We start from the raw sequence: 19,424 nt of genomic DNA, 5'->3' as shown, positions 1-19,424 counted from the left end.
CTGGTTGGAATGGACTTTTGGAGATCACCTGATTCAATGCTTTGCTTAAGGCAGCACCAACTTAACTAAGTTAGTCAGGGTCTTGTTGAGTCAAGTTGTGAATATCTCCAGGGGTGGATATTCCACAGCCTCTCTGGACATCTGTCCCAGCATCTGACTACACATATGGTTAGTGCTGGGGATGACAGTGAGGACAGCAGAGGATCATTATTGACTCATTAGAATTAGCTTAATCAGGTGTGAGATTCATAAGAGTCCCAGGAGTTAAAATTCCTTTTTGTAAGTTCATAAACCACTTGCAGGTGGGATCTTGGTCCTGAATGTGACTCAGGGGTTGGTTATCCTAAAGTGGGAATTTAAGCTTCCATTCATGAAGTATCTGGAAAACAGTTTGGGTGTTGGAGCACCAACGTGTGTGGATCCCTGCACTAACCCCCAGTTCACAACAAGCAGACAGCTGCAGCCTTCCCCAGCTCCAGCCTGGGACTGGCACAGCGCCACAGAAAGAACACACACCACCCTCATCCCAGGGAGACAAATGTAGGGAATAAATCTCAGAAACCCTACATTTATAAAAATATAGTGCCCCATTCTACAGAGGGACGTGGAACAAAGCCCTTTGCCACATCATTGCTGCAAACGCATCCAGGAGCAGCTGAGGTATTAACACAACCGCCAAGTTGGGAATCTGACTAACAAATACATGGAAAATTCCCTCAGTAATTTATTCACCGCTTACATATTCAATACTGCTTCGAGCACAGACATTTCTAAATGGTTCCTCAGCTTCATCAGGGTTCCAGTCTCACCCTGGCTCTCGACAGGTCTGCCTCATCTCTGAACAGGAAGAGGAGGTACCCACAGCATGGAGATGTGCACGTGGCTCCAGAGCAACGCTTGGAGTGACCTGACAGGTGTTTGGAGCAGGATGGCAAGATCTGTATGTACCTCTCCACCACAGAAACCCCAGTGTTGTTCCTGAGGACCTCCCTGAAAGGAGTAATGGATTCCAGCTGATAGCAAGCCCTGCAGCTGGAAGGGCTGCCAACACTTGGCTGAAACCTTATCATGAGGAATAATGATGAGCTGAAGGAACTCAGGGCTCATCAGCTGACACGTCCTGAGCTTGTGGGAATGACCAGGGCTGACACAGGACTCGCTGAGGCCAAGGAGTGGAGCCCATCTTGCCAAAGTCAGGCACAGCCTCCCACCCTGTGAGCAAAGGGGCTGCTCCCAGAGCCCAGCTCTTTCCTCCAAAGCACCCCCAGGTGAAATCAGTGACTGCTTTTACACCTTCCATGTCCCTGTTCAGAGCACTGTCCCCACTTGTAAAATGCAGCTTTCCAACCAGCTGCACTCTCAGATGATTTAAGATGCATCTGTCTGATGAACATTGACAGCTTTCATAGCTGTCCATAAGAGAGTTTGTTCCTTCCAGGCACCAGTAGGAAGTTGGTTTTACACTGGGCTGAATTCAGGTCTCAAACACAAATTAAATCTGCAGCAAAAACCGATGCAATGTTTGAGGCCAGAACTTGGCCTACTGGCCCTGCTCATCTGAATGCTGTTTCTGAGGGGATAATGATGTAGTATTCTTCCTTTTTGACAATTACTCCTTCACAGATAATTTTTGGAATTTTCTGGGCCATTTTTCTGTGATGTTGCTCTGGTATCCTGGATACTTCGCTATAAAATCCTGTGCTCCTGTCATGCCATTATAGCTGCCTAAAGCAAGTTTCTTTATTCCTTTTTTCTGCTCTACCTTTCTTTTTGGCTCTTTCCTGTATTCTGCCACCACATTAACTTCATTTGTGTAACCAAGAAAATGAAGAATGCTACTGAATTCTGAAAGAAACCTTTGTGCATCATGAGTTTTCTTCTCTTATTATCCCACTACTTTACAAACTGCTACTTCAGCTTTTACTCAAAGGATCACCCCTCAGCCTTCTATGTTGTACAAAGTTATCTATTTTTAGCTCTTTCCTTTTTAAACCTCTCCCTGCATGGTATTATTCACAAGGTTGACTGTTACTACCTTTGCTCTGTGGATGCTCCAAACCAGCTCCCTCCTATTCTAGTCTGGAGGGAGAGTATGAAGTGGGTTTTTGATTTATCCTTCTGATATCTCCTTATCCCTGGCCAGTCACTGACAGAACATGCACAGAGTTCTACATTTTGTTGTCCCTTCTGCGTCAGTGAAGGGGCCTGGCAGATTGGTGACATCCCACTGCCCAAAACCACCATGGAAAGAGCTCTCTGTGCTGACCATGGTGGATCAGCACCTGCATGGCTGGAGATGCATCCTGTGCCTCGTGGCACTGCCTGGAACACCATCCTGGGCCTGGAAAAGCAAGTCCTGTGGAGACATTGTCCCCAAAGAGAATGGTGTTGGACCATGGGACCCATTTCAAAAACAGCCTCCCAGACACCTGGACCAGAGAGCAGAGCATTGAGGGGCTGGATCACATTCCCTGTCCTGCACCAGCCTCTGGGAAAGCTGAACGGTACAATGGGCTGTTAAAAACCACATGGAAAGGATGGATGGTGGGACTTCAAACAGCAGGATCCACATTTAGCCAAGGCCACCTGGTCAGTGCACACCAACAGAACTGTCCCTGCCCAGTCAGAACCTCCACGTACCAGAGGAGGGGATGAAGTCCCTGTGGATGTTGGAAAGTGAAGGATCCTGGCACCTTGGGGTGGGGAATGTCCTGGTTCTGGCCAGGACAGGGTTAGTTTTTTGCAGTAGCTGGGAGGGGGCAATCGCCCTCCTCAGCTGGTAAAGCCTCTCTGAACACCTGAACTCCTAAATCCTCAGCACCTTTGGAAACACCGAGTGACCAATCGCTCCCCAAACCCAAGGCTTCCACTCCTTCGTGCTCAAGTTCACCACTTTGCTGTAAAAGGCTAAGAAAACATTTTTGTACCCACCCCACAGGAACATGTGGTTTATTTTATGGCAGCCGTACCAGCAGTGTGTGTAAAGCAGTGAGTCACTGAGTGCTCCTACAGCAAGTAGCTCAAATATTTATTTATACTTTATTAGAGCTAAACCTTTGTATTTTTTTTAATGTGGAGTCTTCACTTCTGACTAAGCTTTGGGATGTAAAAGTGTTGAACTCAAGTCCTGGCCTTGAGCTGAATCTCAGTGAAGCCCATATGGAGGAGGAGAAGGCTGAGTGAACTGTACAGCAGAACACTGAAACAGCCACAACTGAACAAGGTAGAGGAGACCAAACTGCAATGAACTTAAAAAAAAACAGCACTAATTTCTTTCCCAATAATTTCATATGCAGGTTTTACGTAAATTAATAGTTACTTCCTGCATTTCTGGACTTGCTTTAATGTTGAAGAGCACCTATAGTGATAGATGTATTTTTATTTTTCAACTGTTGCTTACACATTTCTACATCTGTTTGGAAACATGGTATTTTTAACAAGTTCCAGGCAGTAAAAACTGTGATCTGTTCACATAAACACTGGTTTGCTTAGAAGTCTCTTCAAGTCCTGCTCCTGCTCCTATAAACTGCTTTTAAAATAAAAACTAAAAACTTCATGGTTTAAATCCCAGGGATTCCTACTTTAATTGCATCTAAGTAAAAAGGGAGTAACTCTGCTGACTTGCAGCACTGTAAAGGAAGCACAGGCAGAATCAGAGCCTCACTAGGTTGTGCTGATAAACACATTTTCCACACAGATACTCTTGGATGGTATAAAACTGGAGAATCCCCTTGAATTTGGCAGGGAAACTTGAGAAAGGAGTCCACAGTATTAGAAAGCTGAGAGCCATACACGTGTCCAAAACAGCCAGCTCTTTGTAGAGCTTAGCAAAATATTTTGTCTCCTTGAATTGAGATTTCTCACTCATCCTTCAGTCATCTGTGATGGTCACAGAAATAGGAAGTGCAGGAACAAGTTCTGCCTCAGCAAACCCCGCCCGTGCCTCAGTTCCCTGGGACCAGCAGCTCCCACTGGCTGTGGAGAGCTCTCTTTCCATGGTAAATGGGAGCAGCATTTATTTTTCACTCTGTTGGTCTACAAAGCAGGAAGGAATCTGTTCTTTCTAAATCTAAAGTGTGCACTGTAATGTGCAAAGCAAGTGCAGCAGTAGAGTACAAACTACCAGCTGTACTTTAGTGCTGATATCAAGGCAGGCATTTATCATCACCTTCGAATGTTCTAGACAGCACTGAGACAGATCCACTCTGGAATGGGCTGTGCCAGTGAGTTTGTTGAGGGTGTGTTCAGAACTGACCATTTCTTAGCATAAGGGACACCCAGGATTTGGCTCCTTGCTTTGCTTTCCTTAAGAACCGTGAAATACAATAATGAACTGATTTACTGTGCAGGAGAAAACGGGGATTTGATAAATTAAATGTGTCATTGTGCTTTAAAATAAACAGAACCCTCCATGTTCTTTGGATTTCTCTGAGTGTTGTGGGTGTTGACAATGTTTGTGAGTCAAAGGGATTTCAACCATCCACGGAGGAACAGACCCAAAGGGTCTCCCCCACACTGCAGAACAGTTTGTGATGACACAGGTGCACTGCTGGATGGCAAAGGGAAAACCCCTCCATATAAAGAACATTCCCAACATTACCTTGTCCTGCTTCTAAAGGGGATCTTCTGGTTTTTGTGCACTTCTCATGCACCTTTGAAAACCATCTTACTTTCCAAATGATCTGGAATGATTGCATTTAGGAATGAACAGCTCTCTGCTGTTCAACCTGGGAGCAGTAAGCCTGGACAGAAATATGTTCTGGATCATGAAACACGTCCACTATGAAAGGATTCGTGTGATGTAATCGCCTGCAGTGACAGGGACTACACAAATTGACCAAAAAGTCCATTCCTGATCCCTGTGTCATCCCTGTGTCCCTTTTCCAGGGCCAGCATCAGTCTGTACCAAAATGTCCTTCCTCCAGTGCAAGATTCCTGTGTACATTATTATTCCTGTTTGCTCCAAACCCCACAGTGGTTGTGGCACTTCCACCACAGGTACTGTTTATACACATGCACTTAAATATCCTAATAGAGGAAAATTATGGAGGTTACACCCTTAAATTTATAGTGAGAGAGGGAAATGGCTTTAACAAACTGGGAGTTTGGAGTACTGTAAGTCCTGACCAGGAGAAAGCTGCTGGACACAAACCAAGGGGAGAGGTCATGGAAAGGGGCTCTGTGAGTGGGGTCAGCAACGGGGACAAATGGGGAACCACAGCCCCGGTGTGGAAAGGGAGATTTGGCACTGGGGAAGTTTTGACAAGACTCAGAAAACAACAACTGAGAGACCAGACCAGAATTTCAGTTCCAGTGAGGTCGAATTTCAGAGAAAGGTGGGACTTCCAAGAAAACAGGCGGATGGTCACTGGAGATAGGAGGGAGCACGGGAACTGTGGCTGTTTGACTGCAGGCTCTCAGCCAGGGCTCCAGCTGATCCCTGGTGGTTCTGGAGGAAGGTCCCTCTGCCAGGAGCCCCTGGCACAAAGAGGTTTTGCTCACCCATTGACAGAGAGGGGCTCACCCTGCAGGTGGTTCTAAATGTCCAGACAGCAGGGAAGGGACCTCACAGAGTGCACTTACACAGGGAAAACGCTGGGGACGGAAAAGTTAGGAATGTGAAAACACCACTTTTAGCAGGAATTTCTAATGGCTGCATCGCTGCTGTGAAATAACAACTGCTGGCAGTGCTCTCCTGGCTTTCCATCTAAACCAGGGCCATGGGATCTCCCAGCAGGGAGCCTCTACAGCATGAAGGTCTCTCAGGAGAGGAAGATCAAAGGTGCAGGTTTGCACACAGGGAGCAGCAGGAGATTTGACAGCATTTATTTGTCCTGGTTTAAGTCTTGGTAGGTGTGTGTTGGAGGACACCTGCACCTAACACAGTGGTTTCCAGCCATGCTTAATGCCAGGCTTTTCCCAGAGAAAATGCAGAGGTTTCAGGATTTCCCTGATAAGTTTTAATACCTCTTCTGATTCTAAAATATTATGAAACAGGGAAAAATAACAGAAAATTTTAAACCCAGATGCTTAAAGGGAGGAAAAAAGGAACTGCATAAACAGCAGTGTGACACCTTAAATAGAGTGTTCACTGGCATTCCTGGGGAGGTGTCATTTGATGTTCTGAGTAATTCACACGAGCAATGTCTTCCCTTGTATTTTTGAGACTTTCTGGCCCTTTCACTTTCATTTTGACCTTCCAGGTAACTACACAGATTTCTTACTGGGGGGTTCCACAGCTGACTCGTGGGCTGGCCCTACTCTGTGGGCAGGTGCTGAGGAGAGTCCCAGCTTTCATTCCACTGTTACTTTTCTAACATGACCAGTGGCAGCTTCAGGAGATGTGCTCTTGTACATCTGGAACAAATGCTCCAATTACCAGCTTTTGAGAAATAAAAATGAGTTAAAAATACAAGCAGGCAAGAGATTTACAGCTAATGAAATACTTTATATATCAATGAAATACTATATCTCAAAGCCAACCTAATGAAAAGAGGGGAAGTTGGGGCAATACTGAATGTTAAAAAGGCAAACATGTTGAATCAGATGGCCTTTATCTCTCTCAGAAATCTTACTGCCTTCCTCTCCTTGGCACTTCTTTCAAATACCCTTCCAACACCCTGAGGCACAACATGGGACAAAGACCTTCAATGAAAAAAACACCGAAGTCCTGCAATGACAGCAATGAAAAGCAGTTTTTCTGGGGTCTGTGGTGCAGTGGCTGCTGCTCCAAAGGGTTCCCTGACAGAGACCATCTGAACATCCCAAATCACACTTTAAATGCCTCCATGGATATGCAAGGCAAGGAGAGCAGATAACATGCACTTACTTTGGAAATCACGAAGTGCATCTGCAATCTTCCAAACCCTTCTGGAGGTTCACTGATCTCCTGGAAGGTGTTTTCTGGGAGTGCAAGGACTTTTATTTATGCTCTTCAGAGCTGTGAACTGTGGGATGAGGAAACTCTGCTTCAACTTCACAGTTACATCTGCAGAAATAATTCCATAGGAATTACCCTTTTTAACTTAGCCTGGATTTAATTTCTTTGATAAGTGAACAATTACACTGTTATTAAATGATTTTGACCCTGAATCTTCTGTGAAGGAAGGGATGTGTGTGTGTTGTACTCTGCACATATAAGCACAGCACTTCAGTTTACCAAGCCCTAGATATTTGTACTGTAATTGGTTACTGCTTTTTTTAATTTCACATTAAGTTTAGAATACAGATATCTTTTTAAGCCTTTTTCTTTACGCCTCTCCTCCTGGTTTGTGTATAGAGCTAGGTTTAAGGCTGGCTAGAAGCTAAAAAGTGTGTTGCAAATGCATTTGCACAGATGCCATGGTCTTATTCTATTTGTCCTATTTAAAAGTATTTATATGGTACCATATCAGGACCTCAGTTCATCCAAAATTAGCCAGGAGAGAGAGAATCCAGGGAAGTGATGGCACCTGTCAGTTCTGGCACTTTCCTAACTGTGATACCTCTGCAAAGTTTGTTTGCAGTCATTTCATTTTATTAAATTTAAGTGCTCGGTTTTCCAAAGCAAATATAGTGAATTGAGGGATTTGGCAACTGCAGCTACCAAGGTCACTTTTGGGAAGATGTGATTCAGTCCTGATTAAAGACAGATCTGAGGGGGGGAAAGGGAAAATCAGCCACTGAAGCCCAAGATAGTTTCTGCATATCCTCAGAACTGTGTATTGCTTATTCTAGGAGAGGAATTCAAGTGTTACTTCTGTTAATCACAGAATTATTTCCCATTAAGAAAACTCGTGTGATTTGTGCAACCTTAAGTGAATGCAGAAAGGTGATTACTTTACATACCACCTGTTAAAACCGATATCCATCAGTAAAAACCAGAGCAGGGGTGCTTGTTTTTACTGTGCCCTGTGGATGGAAGGAAAATGGGACAGACAGGACCAGGTGTGGGCAAAGCCCTGATCTTTGTGCCTGCAGTGAAGCCCCTCCCAGTTACACCGTACAGGGGATAAATATTAGGGAGGAACTTCAAGCCCCAAGAAAGAAAAGGGACCATGTTGAGAGGTCAAGTATGTTGGGTGCTCCCCTGAGCTGCATTCAGGGATGAACAATGAGGCCGTAATGAGGACGAGAAAATATCTACTCAGACTTTTTATGCATCATTAGTCAAGCCAGTGGGTATTATGGTTGAACTAAAAAAGAAAAAAAAAATCAAGGAAAACAAACTAATTTTGGATCAGCCCACATTTTTTTCATTTTCTCCCCAGCAAAACAATAAACTGAAAAGAAGGCTGAACAGAAACAAAGCATTTTGTCTTCAGTTTGTTTTGTCCCTCTTTATTTTAGTTGTTGAATCTGAAGGGGAACATTGCTAGTTTTGTTCTGAAAATGAAATGCTGAGTCTTTTCCAAATATATTTGCTTTCTGAATGTTTTTTCGGAAACCATTTATTAAATTTGACCCAATTTCATAAATATTTTTGTTCTCCCTTCATGATGTGTTGAACTCGTTAATCACCTTCCCCACTGCCAGTATTTTGTTTCCCAGGAACAAAGACCACTGATATTTCCTCCTGTTATCCTCTTACCTGAAATGCAGGATGCCTCACCACCGAAATACTTGAGTGTTTTCCATCTTCAAAAACATCCTCCACAAAACCTCCTCCTTTCCCTTTTCCTCCTTGAGGAGCGCCAACGTGAAATCTGTGTAGTTAAAGATATGAATTTGGTGACACAGCAAAAAAAGGTGAGGGTGAAGGGATGGTTCTTGCATGTGATCTCAGAAAAGGTGAGGTATTTGCCCACCCTGTCTGAGGTTTGTCCTCCAGTGATCAGTGGGGAGTGCAGCTGGTGTAACCCCTCACAGACACACAAGTTACTCTGAGGAAGCACCAACCTGAGCCAGAGTTCCACAGTTCAGTGTTCAGTTTTTCTGGCTGGTCCCAGATAGGAGGATGAGAAGTATTTTAAAGCCCAAGATAATTTGGACAGCTGCTCTCTGTAAAGTCAGCAAGATCATTACAAGTCTGCTATTAGTTTGACAATTGAAAGCCACACATCCCACATGAGGACACCAAAAAAACATGCCAGTTCATTTATTTTGTGAAGCCTTTTCCCTCCTTTCAGACAAATGATCTCAAACTTGTTCAGGCTGAGCCTCAGTTAATTGTTTTGCCACCCTGAGCAGTTCTGAATTCAGAGCAAAGAGGATGATGCCTTGCTCTGCTTCTGAGGAGGTTCCCTGCAGACACTGGATGAGCCAGAGCACAGAACAGCTGGCTGGGCTGGGCAGGGAGTGCCTGGAGATGGAGGAAGGTTCCTGTGTCCACTCGGACTCACCCACACATCTCAGCACAGTTCCCATGTAAATGAACTCAGAAGTACAGTGTTGAGTGGCTAATTACCTTTAGACTCCTTTGGGGAACCCACCAAGATCTCAATGAATGTGCAGTTCCAGGCAGTGAACAGACAGAATTAATCCACTGGTTTGCTCTAACAGGGGACCTAGAAAGAACAATTACTTACACTGCTGTGATTGCCCTTCCTCAAGGTTAAATTCTCCATACAGATTCTGTTGTTCTTCACATGAGATGATTTTTCTTTGAAGAGCAGTGAAAGCTGTTACAAGAGCTATCCACTTATTTGTTTTTCTAAATTAACAATACTGGTTTGGGGTAATGATAATGATTTTCTTTTCATTAGTGGCATCTTTTTCCTTCATAAACCACACATTAAAAAAACCCTAAAAAATTAAAGAACCAAAAAATAATTGACTCAAATTTTGCATTCCTAAAAATGCAACTTTTTGGAGGTCAGAAGTAGCAAAGTGGATGTACTGCAAATAAGATCTTTGCTGTGCAATATTGCAATTTGTTATAATCAATTCTCTGTTCAAGGTAGTTTCAAGACACAAAGAAGGCTGAGGAAGTTTACAGGGACATAATGCATATGTGCATTCAGGAGAATGATCAGTCACTAACAATACAGCAGAAGATGCTTTATTTAGCTCTTTCAAGCAAGAGGGAGCTGAGGAATGTAACAGTAATTGTCTCATTTTCCAACCAGATTTTCAAAGAAATTGTGCCTTCATTAATGATCTCAGACTCTCTCGTTTCTTCACACTGGGGCTGTTGAAGGGCCCAGATCAGATCTGAGCAGGTGTTTATGTCTCTCTTCAAGTTTTCCAAAGGCTTTGCTGTCCAAATACCACTGGGGCTCTGATTCCTCTCCTGTACTGTCAGCTCTGCTCCTGGGAATTCCTTTTAATATCTTTTTGGTTTTCTCCTTTAGGTCGAGAGGATTGTAGACAAAAGGAAGAACAAGAAGGGCAAATGGGAATATCTCATCAGGTGGAAAGGCTATGGAAGCAATGAAGACACCTGGGAACCTGAACATCATCTACTGCATTGTGAGGAATTCATTGACGAGTTCAACAGACTGCACGTGACCAGAGAAAAGAGATCCAGGCACGGCAAACAGCCCAGCACGGCCAAACTGCTGCGGGAGAGCCGAGGCTCGTCCGTCGAGAAAATATCCCACAGACCTTCCGAATCTGGGAAGTCTAAAGGATCAACACACAAAAGGAAGAGGATTAATCCATCTCACCAAAAACAGAAACGAGGATACGCGGCAAAGCCGGGCTCTGCCAGTGACAGGGCTGCTAAAACCGTGACTTACCGAACTACTCCCAGCGGCTTGCAGATCATGCCACTGAAAAAGCCCCACAATGGCCTGCAGAATGGAGATGGCAGCCACGAGAAGGATTCTAGACATTTTGGGAATGGCTCACAGCAGCAAAACGCGGATTTAAACGATCATGAAGGAGAGCAGAATTTGCCCAGCGTGCTGGACGTCAGTCCCGACCCCCCCGTGGTGAATGGAATTGGTATGTGATGGAAACCACTCAGCCCTGGGGGAGGGGGGTGTTCCACACAAGGGGTACGGTGAGAAGCACCCAAACAAGTTCCACACTCTTTCCCTATATATTATATGTGTTTTTATCAGCTGGTTTCTCCCTTCTCCCACGGAGGCACACAGAGCAGCGTGGGCTCTGTCACGTGCCTTTGCAGCGTAAACCCCTGTGGGGACATGAGGACAGGGCTTGGAGCAGGAATGACAGCTGAGGGGTGTGTAAGGCTGCAGCTCAGGGTCTCTGTATCAAACTTAGGTGTGCTCAAACCCAGTGGTCTACAAAAATCAGAACTGTTTTAAAAACAGATATATAATATATTTAACACCACTCCTGCTGGAGTGTCCTGGTCGGTATGGCTGAGTGAGATCCACGTTCTCAGTGTTAATGCTGGTCATACTCAGGACTCCTCAGAGCAGCCAGGTCCTTGTCTCTGGCACTGACTGGACACACCACAAGTCGCAAAGACAGAGGTTACAGGAAGGTACAAACAGCCTTGAAGGGAACCAGAAGAAATGGGAGGAATTTCTTTCTAATCCTCACAGTAACTGACTGGCTTAGCTCTCAAAGAATAAGGTTTATGTTCTCTATAAATATTACTCAGCTTAATGCAAATGAAGTCACTTCTCATTATCTATATGTGTCCAATCTTTGTGGTTTGTTTATTTTTAAATCCAACCAAATTTAAAGCCTCAGTGGTGTTTCATGACAGCAATTTTCCAGGAGTCAACAATGAGATGCACATTTTATTTGATCAGATTTGGGTGTTTGGGGTCTTGTTGGGGTTTTTTTGACCTTTACTTTCATTGAACAGCCTCTTGTCCTTCTATGAAGGGATAGAGTGGAGGACACCCTCCCCATCAGTTGGCAGCCCCAGCCTTTTCCTCCTTCCTACCTGGAAGTCTTTCCAAGATTCCTGGTAGTTTTGAGTATCCTCTTGTGCCTTTGGTGTGTGGGGTTTTTTTAATACCTTTTAAAAACAGCAGGAGCTGTTCCAAATGACTTCCTACTGCTTACTGATACAGTGACAATGGAACCTTTGGAGAATTGTTTTTTCTGCTGTTCCACACTGCATAAAGGTTTGCATTGAGTGATCCACAGTTGCTCCTGGGTTTTTTTTAACTTGCTTGTTACAGTTAATTTAGAACACAGCTATATGTATGATCCCTTTCATTATGCATTTAATCTGCTTTACTGTTGCCAGTTCACCTTTCTCTTATGACTCAGTGAAGCTCTTCAAAATCTTTCCTAGTTTTCACTCTACTTATTTTGAATTGCCTTCAAATTTTCCTCTCATACTTCTCTTCCCAATTCATTAATACACACGTTAAATAAACTAATCCCCCTGCACATCCTTGGGACAGCCAACTACTAATCACTTGACTTGATGAAAAGTAACCATTTGTTCCAATTATTTATTTTTATTAGCCACTCTCCAGAGCCCATGATAGCACTCATTTCCTTAACAGCTTCTTGTGAATTGCCCTGCCAAAAACTTTCCAGAAGTCAACATAAATTATATCTCCCCATTTTCCACCCTCCTGGCAACCTGGCAAATGCTCTTGGATTTGGGAAGTAGAACTGACGTTGCCTAGTCTTACTGGTTATATCCAATAGCCACTGGGATCTTTCAATCCAGCATCAACTATGCTATTAAAAGACTCCCAGACCAGCAGATTGTGTGGTCAGCTTTAAATGCATAAACACCCCTGATGATGTCAATGAAATTTAAAGCTGAAACACTTAAAAGTGTACCTTGGTTTTTGTGTTTGTGGAGTTTGAGCTCATCTTAGACTGCTTAACAAGTTACTGCTTCTCTGAGGTAACCTGAATATCTAATTACAGATGTGTGTAAAGTTACTTTCCTTATTTTTCTTACTGCTTCTAATGAAGTTTTTTTTAATCATTTGGTTTATGTTATCCATGGAGAAGTTCTGATACAAAATGCGTCTTTAAAATTCATTCATTCCATATTTTAGAATGGGTGTTGGTTTTTTTCACGAAGAACTAAAGAGTCCCAAAGAACTGTAAGGTCAAATGAGCCTTTGTCCCCACAGGAGCTCAGGAATGGCCCCCACCAGCCCTGATGGAATAAACCCTGTCAGAGCTCAGCACATGCAGAGTGGGCAACACGACAAAGGGGAGAGGAGATTGCCAGAGTCAGAGCAGACAGAAACTGGGGAAAAAGGGTCAAAATCAAATTACCACTTTTTTTTCCTAATATTGCCCTACAAGCTCGAGAGAAGCCACATTTCCTGCTACAGGGGGTTGTATCATTTGAAATGTCAACTCTTCAGCAAGTGCTACAATTTCCTTCCTCCCTCAGCATTGACACTCCCATGGAAGGTGCCCCATCATTGTCACAGGCTCCCTTGGCATTAATGCCCCACTAACAAACATTGGGCTGAAATTTTACAAATTACAAACGAAGGAAGTTTCGGAGGGAAAAAAAAAAAAAAAAAGAGCCAATTGGTTGAAGAACAGAAATTTTCTTCCAAACATCTTGGGTTTCAAAACTTTCTCCAAATCTGAGCCAAGGTCCCAGGGCTGTGTCCCCTGGGACAGGGAGCAGTGTGGCAGCCTGCTTGGCAGGACTCCCACGCTGAGCCCGGAGGCAGCCAGCTCTGCCAGAGGTTTCAGGCAGTCTGCCACGGAGTCTGGAAGTTGAAAGCCTGGCATGCTCCATCCACACTCACAGGGCTCCCAGGCAGTAGATGTGGAACAAAGAGGGAGCCTGGAGGACCTGGTTTGGCTCCCAGAAGCTGTGGCTCCCGGGCAGCCCCGCTCGGAATCGGATGGAGCAGACATTTGTGTCGGCTTTCAGATTGCCTGGTGTGGAAACCAAATGAGTGTCAGGCTCATTTCACAGCAAACTGTGACAGTGCACAGAAAATGTGTACAGAGATTTTAGGTTTGTCTTGGAAAACTCAGGAATTCCCCCAGTTTGAAAGCCCAGCTCTGGGCCCAGCTCTGGGCCCAGCTCTGCTGCCAGGGTGTGGTTATGGTTGAAGGTCTCCAAAATCCACCAACTGGAACCAGTTATAATAATAATAATAGTAATGTTTAACCAGCAGTGTATTGAACCAGGCAATATAGATAGTCATTTCTAATCTAGAAGTAATCAAATAATGGTTGTGTTGTTTGTCTGTCCTTGCCAGTTGTGTTGAAACAAATAACAGCTATTTGAAAACCCTCTTTTGGTGACTCCTTGAACGAACTTCCACCAGTCTGCTTGTTTTTTGTGCACATCCACTTGGCTACAAGTGGTTCCCCTTTACCCTACAGACAGAATTGCCAGCAGGCAGCTCCTTGCCCCAGAAGGGTGACTGTGTCCCTACAGGTGTGTGCACAAAAGGATTGATGCCCCCAGTGCTGGAACCTTCCTGAGGGTGGGACCTTCCTGAGGGTGGGATCTCCCTTACCCAGAGCTGTCTCCTGCCTTCTGCACATCCTGCCATAAGAGAGCAGAGTCATCTTTACTGACAGTTATTTAATGGTCTACAAATTGGAAGATGTTGCAGCATCCCCTGATGTTCCCAGGAGCTAACAATGCTGTTCTTTCTGATGATATTTGTTGTCTTCTGTTATCACTTTCCTGTTTCTCTCCAGATATTGTAATTGAGAGTGATTGTTTTGTCAAGTTTCTTGACAGCATCAAAAAACATCCCCTTTTAATTTTCTCTTTCCTTTTTCTGCATTGCTCTATTTCTGTACCATCTGCTGAAGAATTTTTGCCTGTCATGTATCACTAACCACTGTTTTTCCCCATTACAAAAAATCTTTGTAGTCTCATGGTGCCCTTCATTTAAATACTCTCTGTGACTTAGTCACTGCTTCCTCTTGTTTTTTTAACTTATTCTGGTTTTTATTTATTCTGAAAGAATACTGGCAGTAAAGGACAACCAAACATTCCTGCTCCCTCAGTTTGGATGAAAACTCATTGCTTTTAGATATCTTACAGATGCTCCTTTAGCTGGAGAAGTCTGAAATTATTAGTAAATTATCAACAGAACACAGCTTTTAAATATGTACAGTATTAACCATTACCCACAAGAAAGACAGAGAAGAGACAGAGAAAGGCTCTTGGGAAAGCTGAGGAATGCCAAGCTGCTGTTCCAGGGAGACTGAGGGTTTATTTCACCTGGAAAAATTAAAGCCCCAGCTCCATCATCCTCTTCCACTCAGCACAATAAAACAACAGTCCAGCTCTCCTTCCCAGGGCATCCTGATCGTTACTCCCATCCCTCCCTCTGCACCACTTTTAGCACTTTTGGGGCTACAAGGTGAGGCTGAGCTGGTTGAAAATTAAGCCCAGTTTTGCAGGGTGAGTTTGCAGCCAGGGCAGATCAGCAGCCCAGCTCCCAGGGTGGCTGCTGCGTGGGGTGGGGGCACAGAGACTGCACCTCAAACTGCAACACTGGGATGGACCACTCAGCAAAGAGGGATCTGGAAACAACAGCAGCTCGAGAGGTCCTGTCCTTGTGGGCAGGAGCAGTGAGGGGGGGTTGAGTCCTGGGTCCCCTAAAGCACTGAGGATCACTGGGATCTTTTCTCTCTCTCCTCTCCCACTCTTTGTAGACTTTTTAGACAGTAAATTTTGAATATGTTTGCAGCAGTGCCTGGTGTAAAGGAGCCTCAAAGGCTCAGAGCCTGTGGCAGTGGTGGAAGATGCAGGGATGGGCAGCTAAAAGGAAGAGGATTGCAGGAATACAAGAGCCTTCAGTCAGGACAGGGGGAGCACGATCAAAGTTTACAAACCATCAAGGCCTCAGATCCAGTAAATGCAGAACTGCTGCTCCTGAAATCCCTCGACAGCAGAACGAGGGACCACTCACTGAAACTGGGGGCACATCAGATAAAAGCAGAGATGAAAGAAAATTCTTCTCTGTGTAGTGGCTACACAACTTCTCAAGCTCATCCCACAGGAAGCTGTGGAGCCAGAGAGCTCAGAGGGGATTAGAGAAACACATGAAAAGGTCCACAAGCAAATACTGAAGAAACAGGAAGGATGAAGCCTCTCATGTTCCTGCACATCACTTGAGGATGATGCTATGGGAATGGACTGCAGAAAGTGCCCAGGCTTGCATTTTCTCCTTAAATAGCATCCTTTACTCCAGTCTTTACTGCCATTCCTGGAGAGGGATTACTGCACCCACCAGTGGTCTGGGAATATCTCAGATTCCCTTAAAAGAATATTGAAATTCTTAGAAATATCAGTGTTGGTTTGGGTAGTCCACAAGTTCTACTGCTGATTAATTAGGTTAAACTGACTAAATAATTAGGTTAAACTGACTAAAGGAAGGAATATTTTCTCCCATTCTGTTTTCTTTTTGTACTTAAGACTGAGCATCAAATACTCACTACTAAGCCAGTAAACCACACTTAGAGTACCCAAATCTTCCTGAGTTAATTTGTGGCATCATTAATCTGTTTCCCATGCAGTCCAGGTTGTTTTGAGATGTCTCTTTTTGCCTGTCATGGTTGGTTTTCACCCTGACATACCCAGGGGCTGCTGCCCTTGTGTGCGTTATTGTGCAGATAGTTAAAATATCATGATAAGATCTACAGTCTACATCATATATTCATTTACAAACAATACATAAGGAAGAATAAAACAAAATATTAAAATAATTACTGTGAGGCTTTCTGTTGAGCTGGATTATGTGTGTGAATTAATCTTCTACTATTCTCTTACCATCTGTATTTAAAATAGATGTGGCATAATCTTCCACACTGGAGAGATAATCAGTATAGTTAGTCTGACACACCTTCCATTCAATGGGCATTTGTGCCTCTGATTTTATAAGTTCTTTACACTTTTTGGGGGAGATTTAACTCATCACATCTGTTCTAATATTCAGGTCATCTGCCCTTTAAAAGTTCTTGGCTATTTGAAACCAGAAGCTGGAACAGGTCAGCTTTGGCAGGAGCAAAGAACAGAACAAACAAAGGTGTTTTCACTCAGCTCTCTCTTGGCCTTTCTTAAAAATGGAGTATTGTGGCCTGGTGTCTGTTTAAACAAAAAACAGTGACTTTAATCTGTGTCCCTCACCAACCTGTCTGTGCTTTATTTTGAATGGCAATAGTGTGAAACATCTGTAATTAGAAAAGGATTATTGCATACAAATCCTGTAAAGCTCTTTCAGCACCCCATCCCAGCACTGTGACCAGTTGTCCTCTATTCCTTGTTGCAGAGGGACTGGAAAGCTCAGCAGAGGAATGGTTTGCAGTTCACTGTGCAAGTCAGAATAAACTCTCTTTTAATACTGACTTACTGCTACTCTCACTTGTTTTTAAGGAGGAATTAGATCTTTCTTCTCACTGTTCTCTCTTTTCCTGCTGCTGGACACTCTCCAAAAATGGCATCAGCATTAGCATTTTCTGTGTACAATCATACTTGTTAGTCAGAAGTCATTAATTGCTGTTACTGTACAGTGTGAGGAGCAGAGGCTTGGGATCAGGGTGGATAACTGGTGCTTGGAATGCCAGCCACCAGGATAACTGGAAGAGAATGCTGTTTGGGTCAGCTTGATGAGAGCTCCCCAAATTCAGCGTCACACAGAGCTGTGCAATGAGGGTGTGCTCAGGGGGTCATCTGAGCCTGCTAATCACTGGTCAGCAGAAAGGGAAGAAAATCTACCTTTGAAAGATGAGATTTGGACTAAACCTGTCATGTCAAGTGTCCAAAGCTGAAATAGGATCTTCCTATAAATTCAGGGATCACCCCCAGTTCATGTGAAAGACTATGGTACAGCTGCTTTCGTGTTCAAAGCAGAACTGAATCCCACTACAAGTCCTGGGTGCTACAGTTCACTGGATCTAGAGGTGTTCTGATCAGAGAACAGAAAGTTCTGCATGTTGGAATACAGAATGAGAGGAATGGCTTGAGGCCACATTTTTATTTATTTTCCATTTATATTGTTATTTTATGTTCATTGCTCCTTGCTGAAGCTAGTGCAGTAGCACTCCATTTCTCTGATGGTGTAGAGGTAATTGTGCTTCGATTCTTTCCATCTGAAAGGTTCTTCTCTGGCCAATGGAAGCTTGAACCTGCACAGCACTGTGAAAAGGAAACTGGATGGGGAGAAGGATTATGTCTTCGATAAGAGGCTGAGATACAGCGTGAGGCAAAATGAGAGTAACTGCCGGTTCAGGGACATTGTGGTCCGGAAAGAAGAGGGTTTCACACACATTTTGCTGTCAAGTCAGACTTCAGAGAACAATGCACTGACCCCAGAGGTAAGTGTGCAGCCCTGAAAGCCAAAGCAAGCCATCCTAAAGAGTGGGTTATCTTGGAAACACTGCACTTGAACTCGATTTTTAGGTGCTTTTTTCCCTAATTGATGATCTTAGAAAAACAAATGCAGAGTTCAGACATATCTATAAGTTTGTCACACTTGGGATTCCTATGACAGAGAATGCAGTGGAAATTAAAATTTTAATTCACATGTCTGAAAAGCAAAATGAGAAGTAAAGAATGGCAGAATGAGTATCTCCAGCGTGGAGTGGTGTGAAGCAGCTTTGCACATGTTGCAGTTACTGATATTTCCTATCCTTAGGAGAAATTTGGTCTTTTCCATTTTGCTAATTGAAGTAGTGCTCCAGGTGTTGCATACAGAGAATTCCAGGCCATATCCTCAGACAGTCATTCTAAATTCTGCCTTGATCCCTAATTACTTTTTCTCTGAATCACTGTATGAGTCCTTACTGATGGAATCTTAACCAACTGGGGGCTCAATCCTCAGCTGAACTGCGTAAAAGTCTCACAACACATAAAAGATATTAAAGAATTCCCTTCTTCCAAACATTGTACACTTAAGGTCAGACTCAGGCTTGTGGATTGTACTCTCCCACTACACACCTGGATCAGTGGAAGGGCTGAGCAGCTTTTCCTTTCATTCCCTGTGATCCCAGAGCAGTGAGCTGTGTGCCCTGCTGTGCCAGCCCCGTGCCAGAAGAAAAGGGGTGTCCAGAAATGCCTGTGTCAGGATGTAGGTCCTGCAGAGAAGGGAACACGCCTGAGTCCTGTTCCCCAGGGGCACTGATGAGTATCTGAGGTGTCACTTTGAGCACCACCTGAGGGAAGAGCAGTTTGGAGCTCTGAGGAATCATTTTGTTCAATAAGAAACTGATGGGTCCTAAATTTGACTCACCTTCCCAAATGGACATTCATTTAACTATTTAGCATCATTCAGTGTATTACTGTTAAAACTGATGGCACATACATTTCTCACTCCTATAATATTTAATATTTAGAAGGACTATCTTGGTCATTATCACAGAACACCAAACACTTGCTTTTAATACTAATTCCTTAAAATGCATTAGATTGCATCAAATCCATCATTCCATCCCTGTCTTAATTACCACTAATTGACACTGCAGAGCCTGAAAAAGTGTGAAATCAAGGGCTGTGTTCAGGCTGAGCAGACAGACCTTTACCTTGCTGGCTGTGCTGTTCCACATCAGCAGTGCTCAGATGCTCTAACCAGGGGATTAATCCAGGCTCTTCAGGGCTGCCAAAACAATCCATT

At 43.9% G+C, this 19,424-nt stretch overlaps 1 protein-coding gene across 2 annotated transcripts in view; it reads left to right on the top strand.

Moving 5' to 3' along the window:
* The window catches only part of CDYL2 (chromodomain Y like 2), a 54,672-nt gene that overhangs the window by 17,728 nt on the left and 17,520 nt on the right, over nucleotides 1-19,424 (top strand). Inside the window, exons 1-3 of one of the 2 annotated variants that reach the window (XM_050311137.1) lie at nucleotides 5,085-5,336; nucleotides 10,272-10,866; nucleotides 17,912-18,129. In XM_050311137.1, the coding sequence (XP_050167094.1) occupies nucleotides 5,208-5,336; nucleotides 10,272-10,866; nucleotides 17,912-18,129 (942 nt within the window). In that variant the 5' untranslated portion in view covers nucleotides 5,085-5,207. Of the gene's footprint in view, nucleotides 1-5,084; nucleotides 5,337-10,271; nucleotides 10,867-17,911; nucleotides 18,130-19,424 lie in introns of those variants that run through there. The other variant, XM_050311136.1, reaches the window with a different exon arrangement.

The sequence above is a fragment of the Myiozetetes cayanensis genome, unplaced genomic scaffold (assembly GCF_022539395.1).
Source record: "Myiozetetes cayanensis isolate MyiCay16 unplaced genomic scaffold, myiCay2020 scf16, whole genome shotgun sequence".
Lineage (NCBI taxonomy): Eukaryota > Metazoa > Chordata > Aves > Passeriformes > Tyrannidae > Myiozetetes > Myiozetetes cayanensis.
Note: the sequence above shows the minus strand (reverse complement) of the source record. Positions and strands in the feature narration are given on the sequence as shown.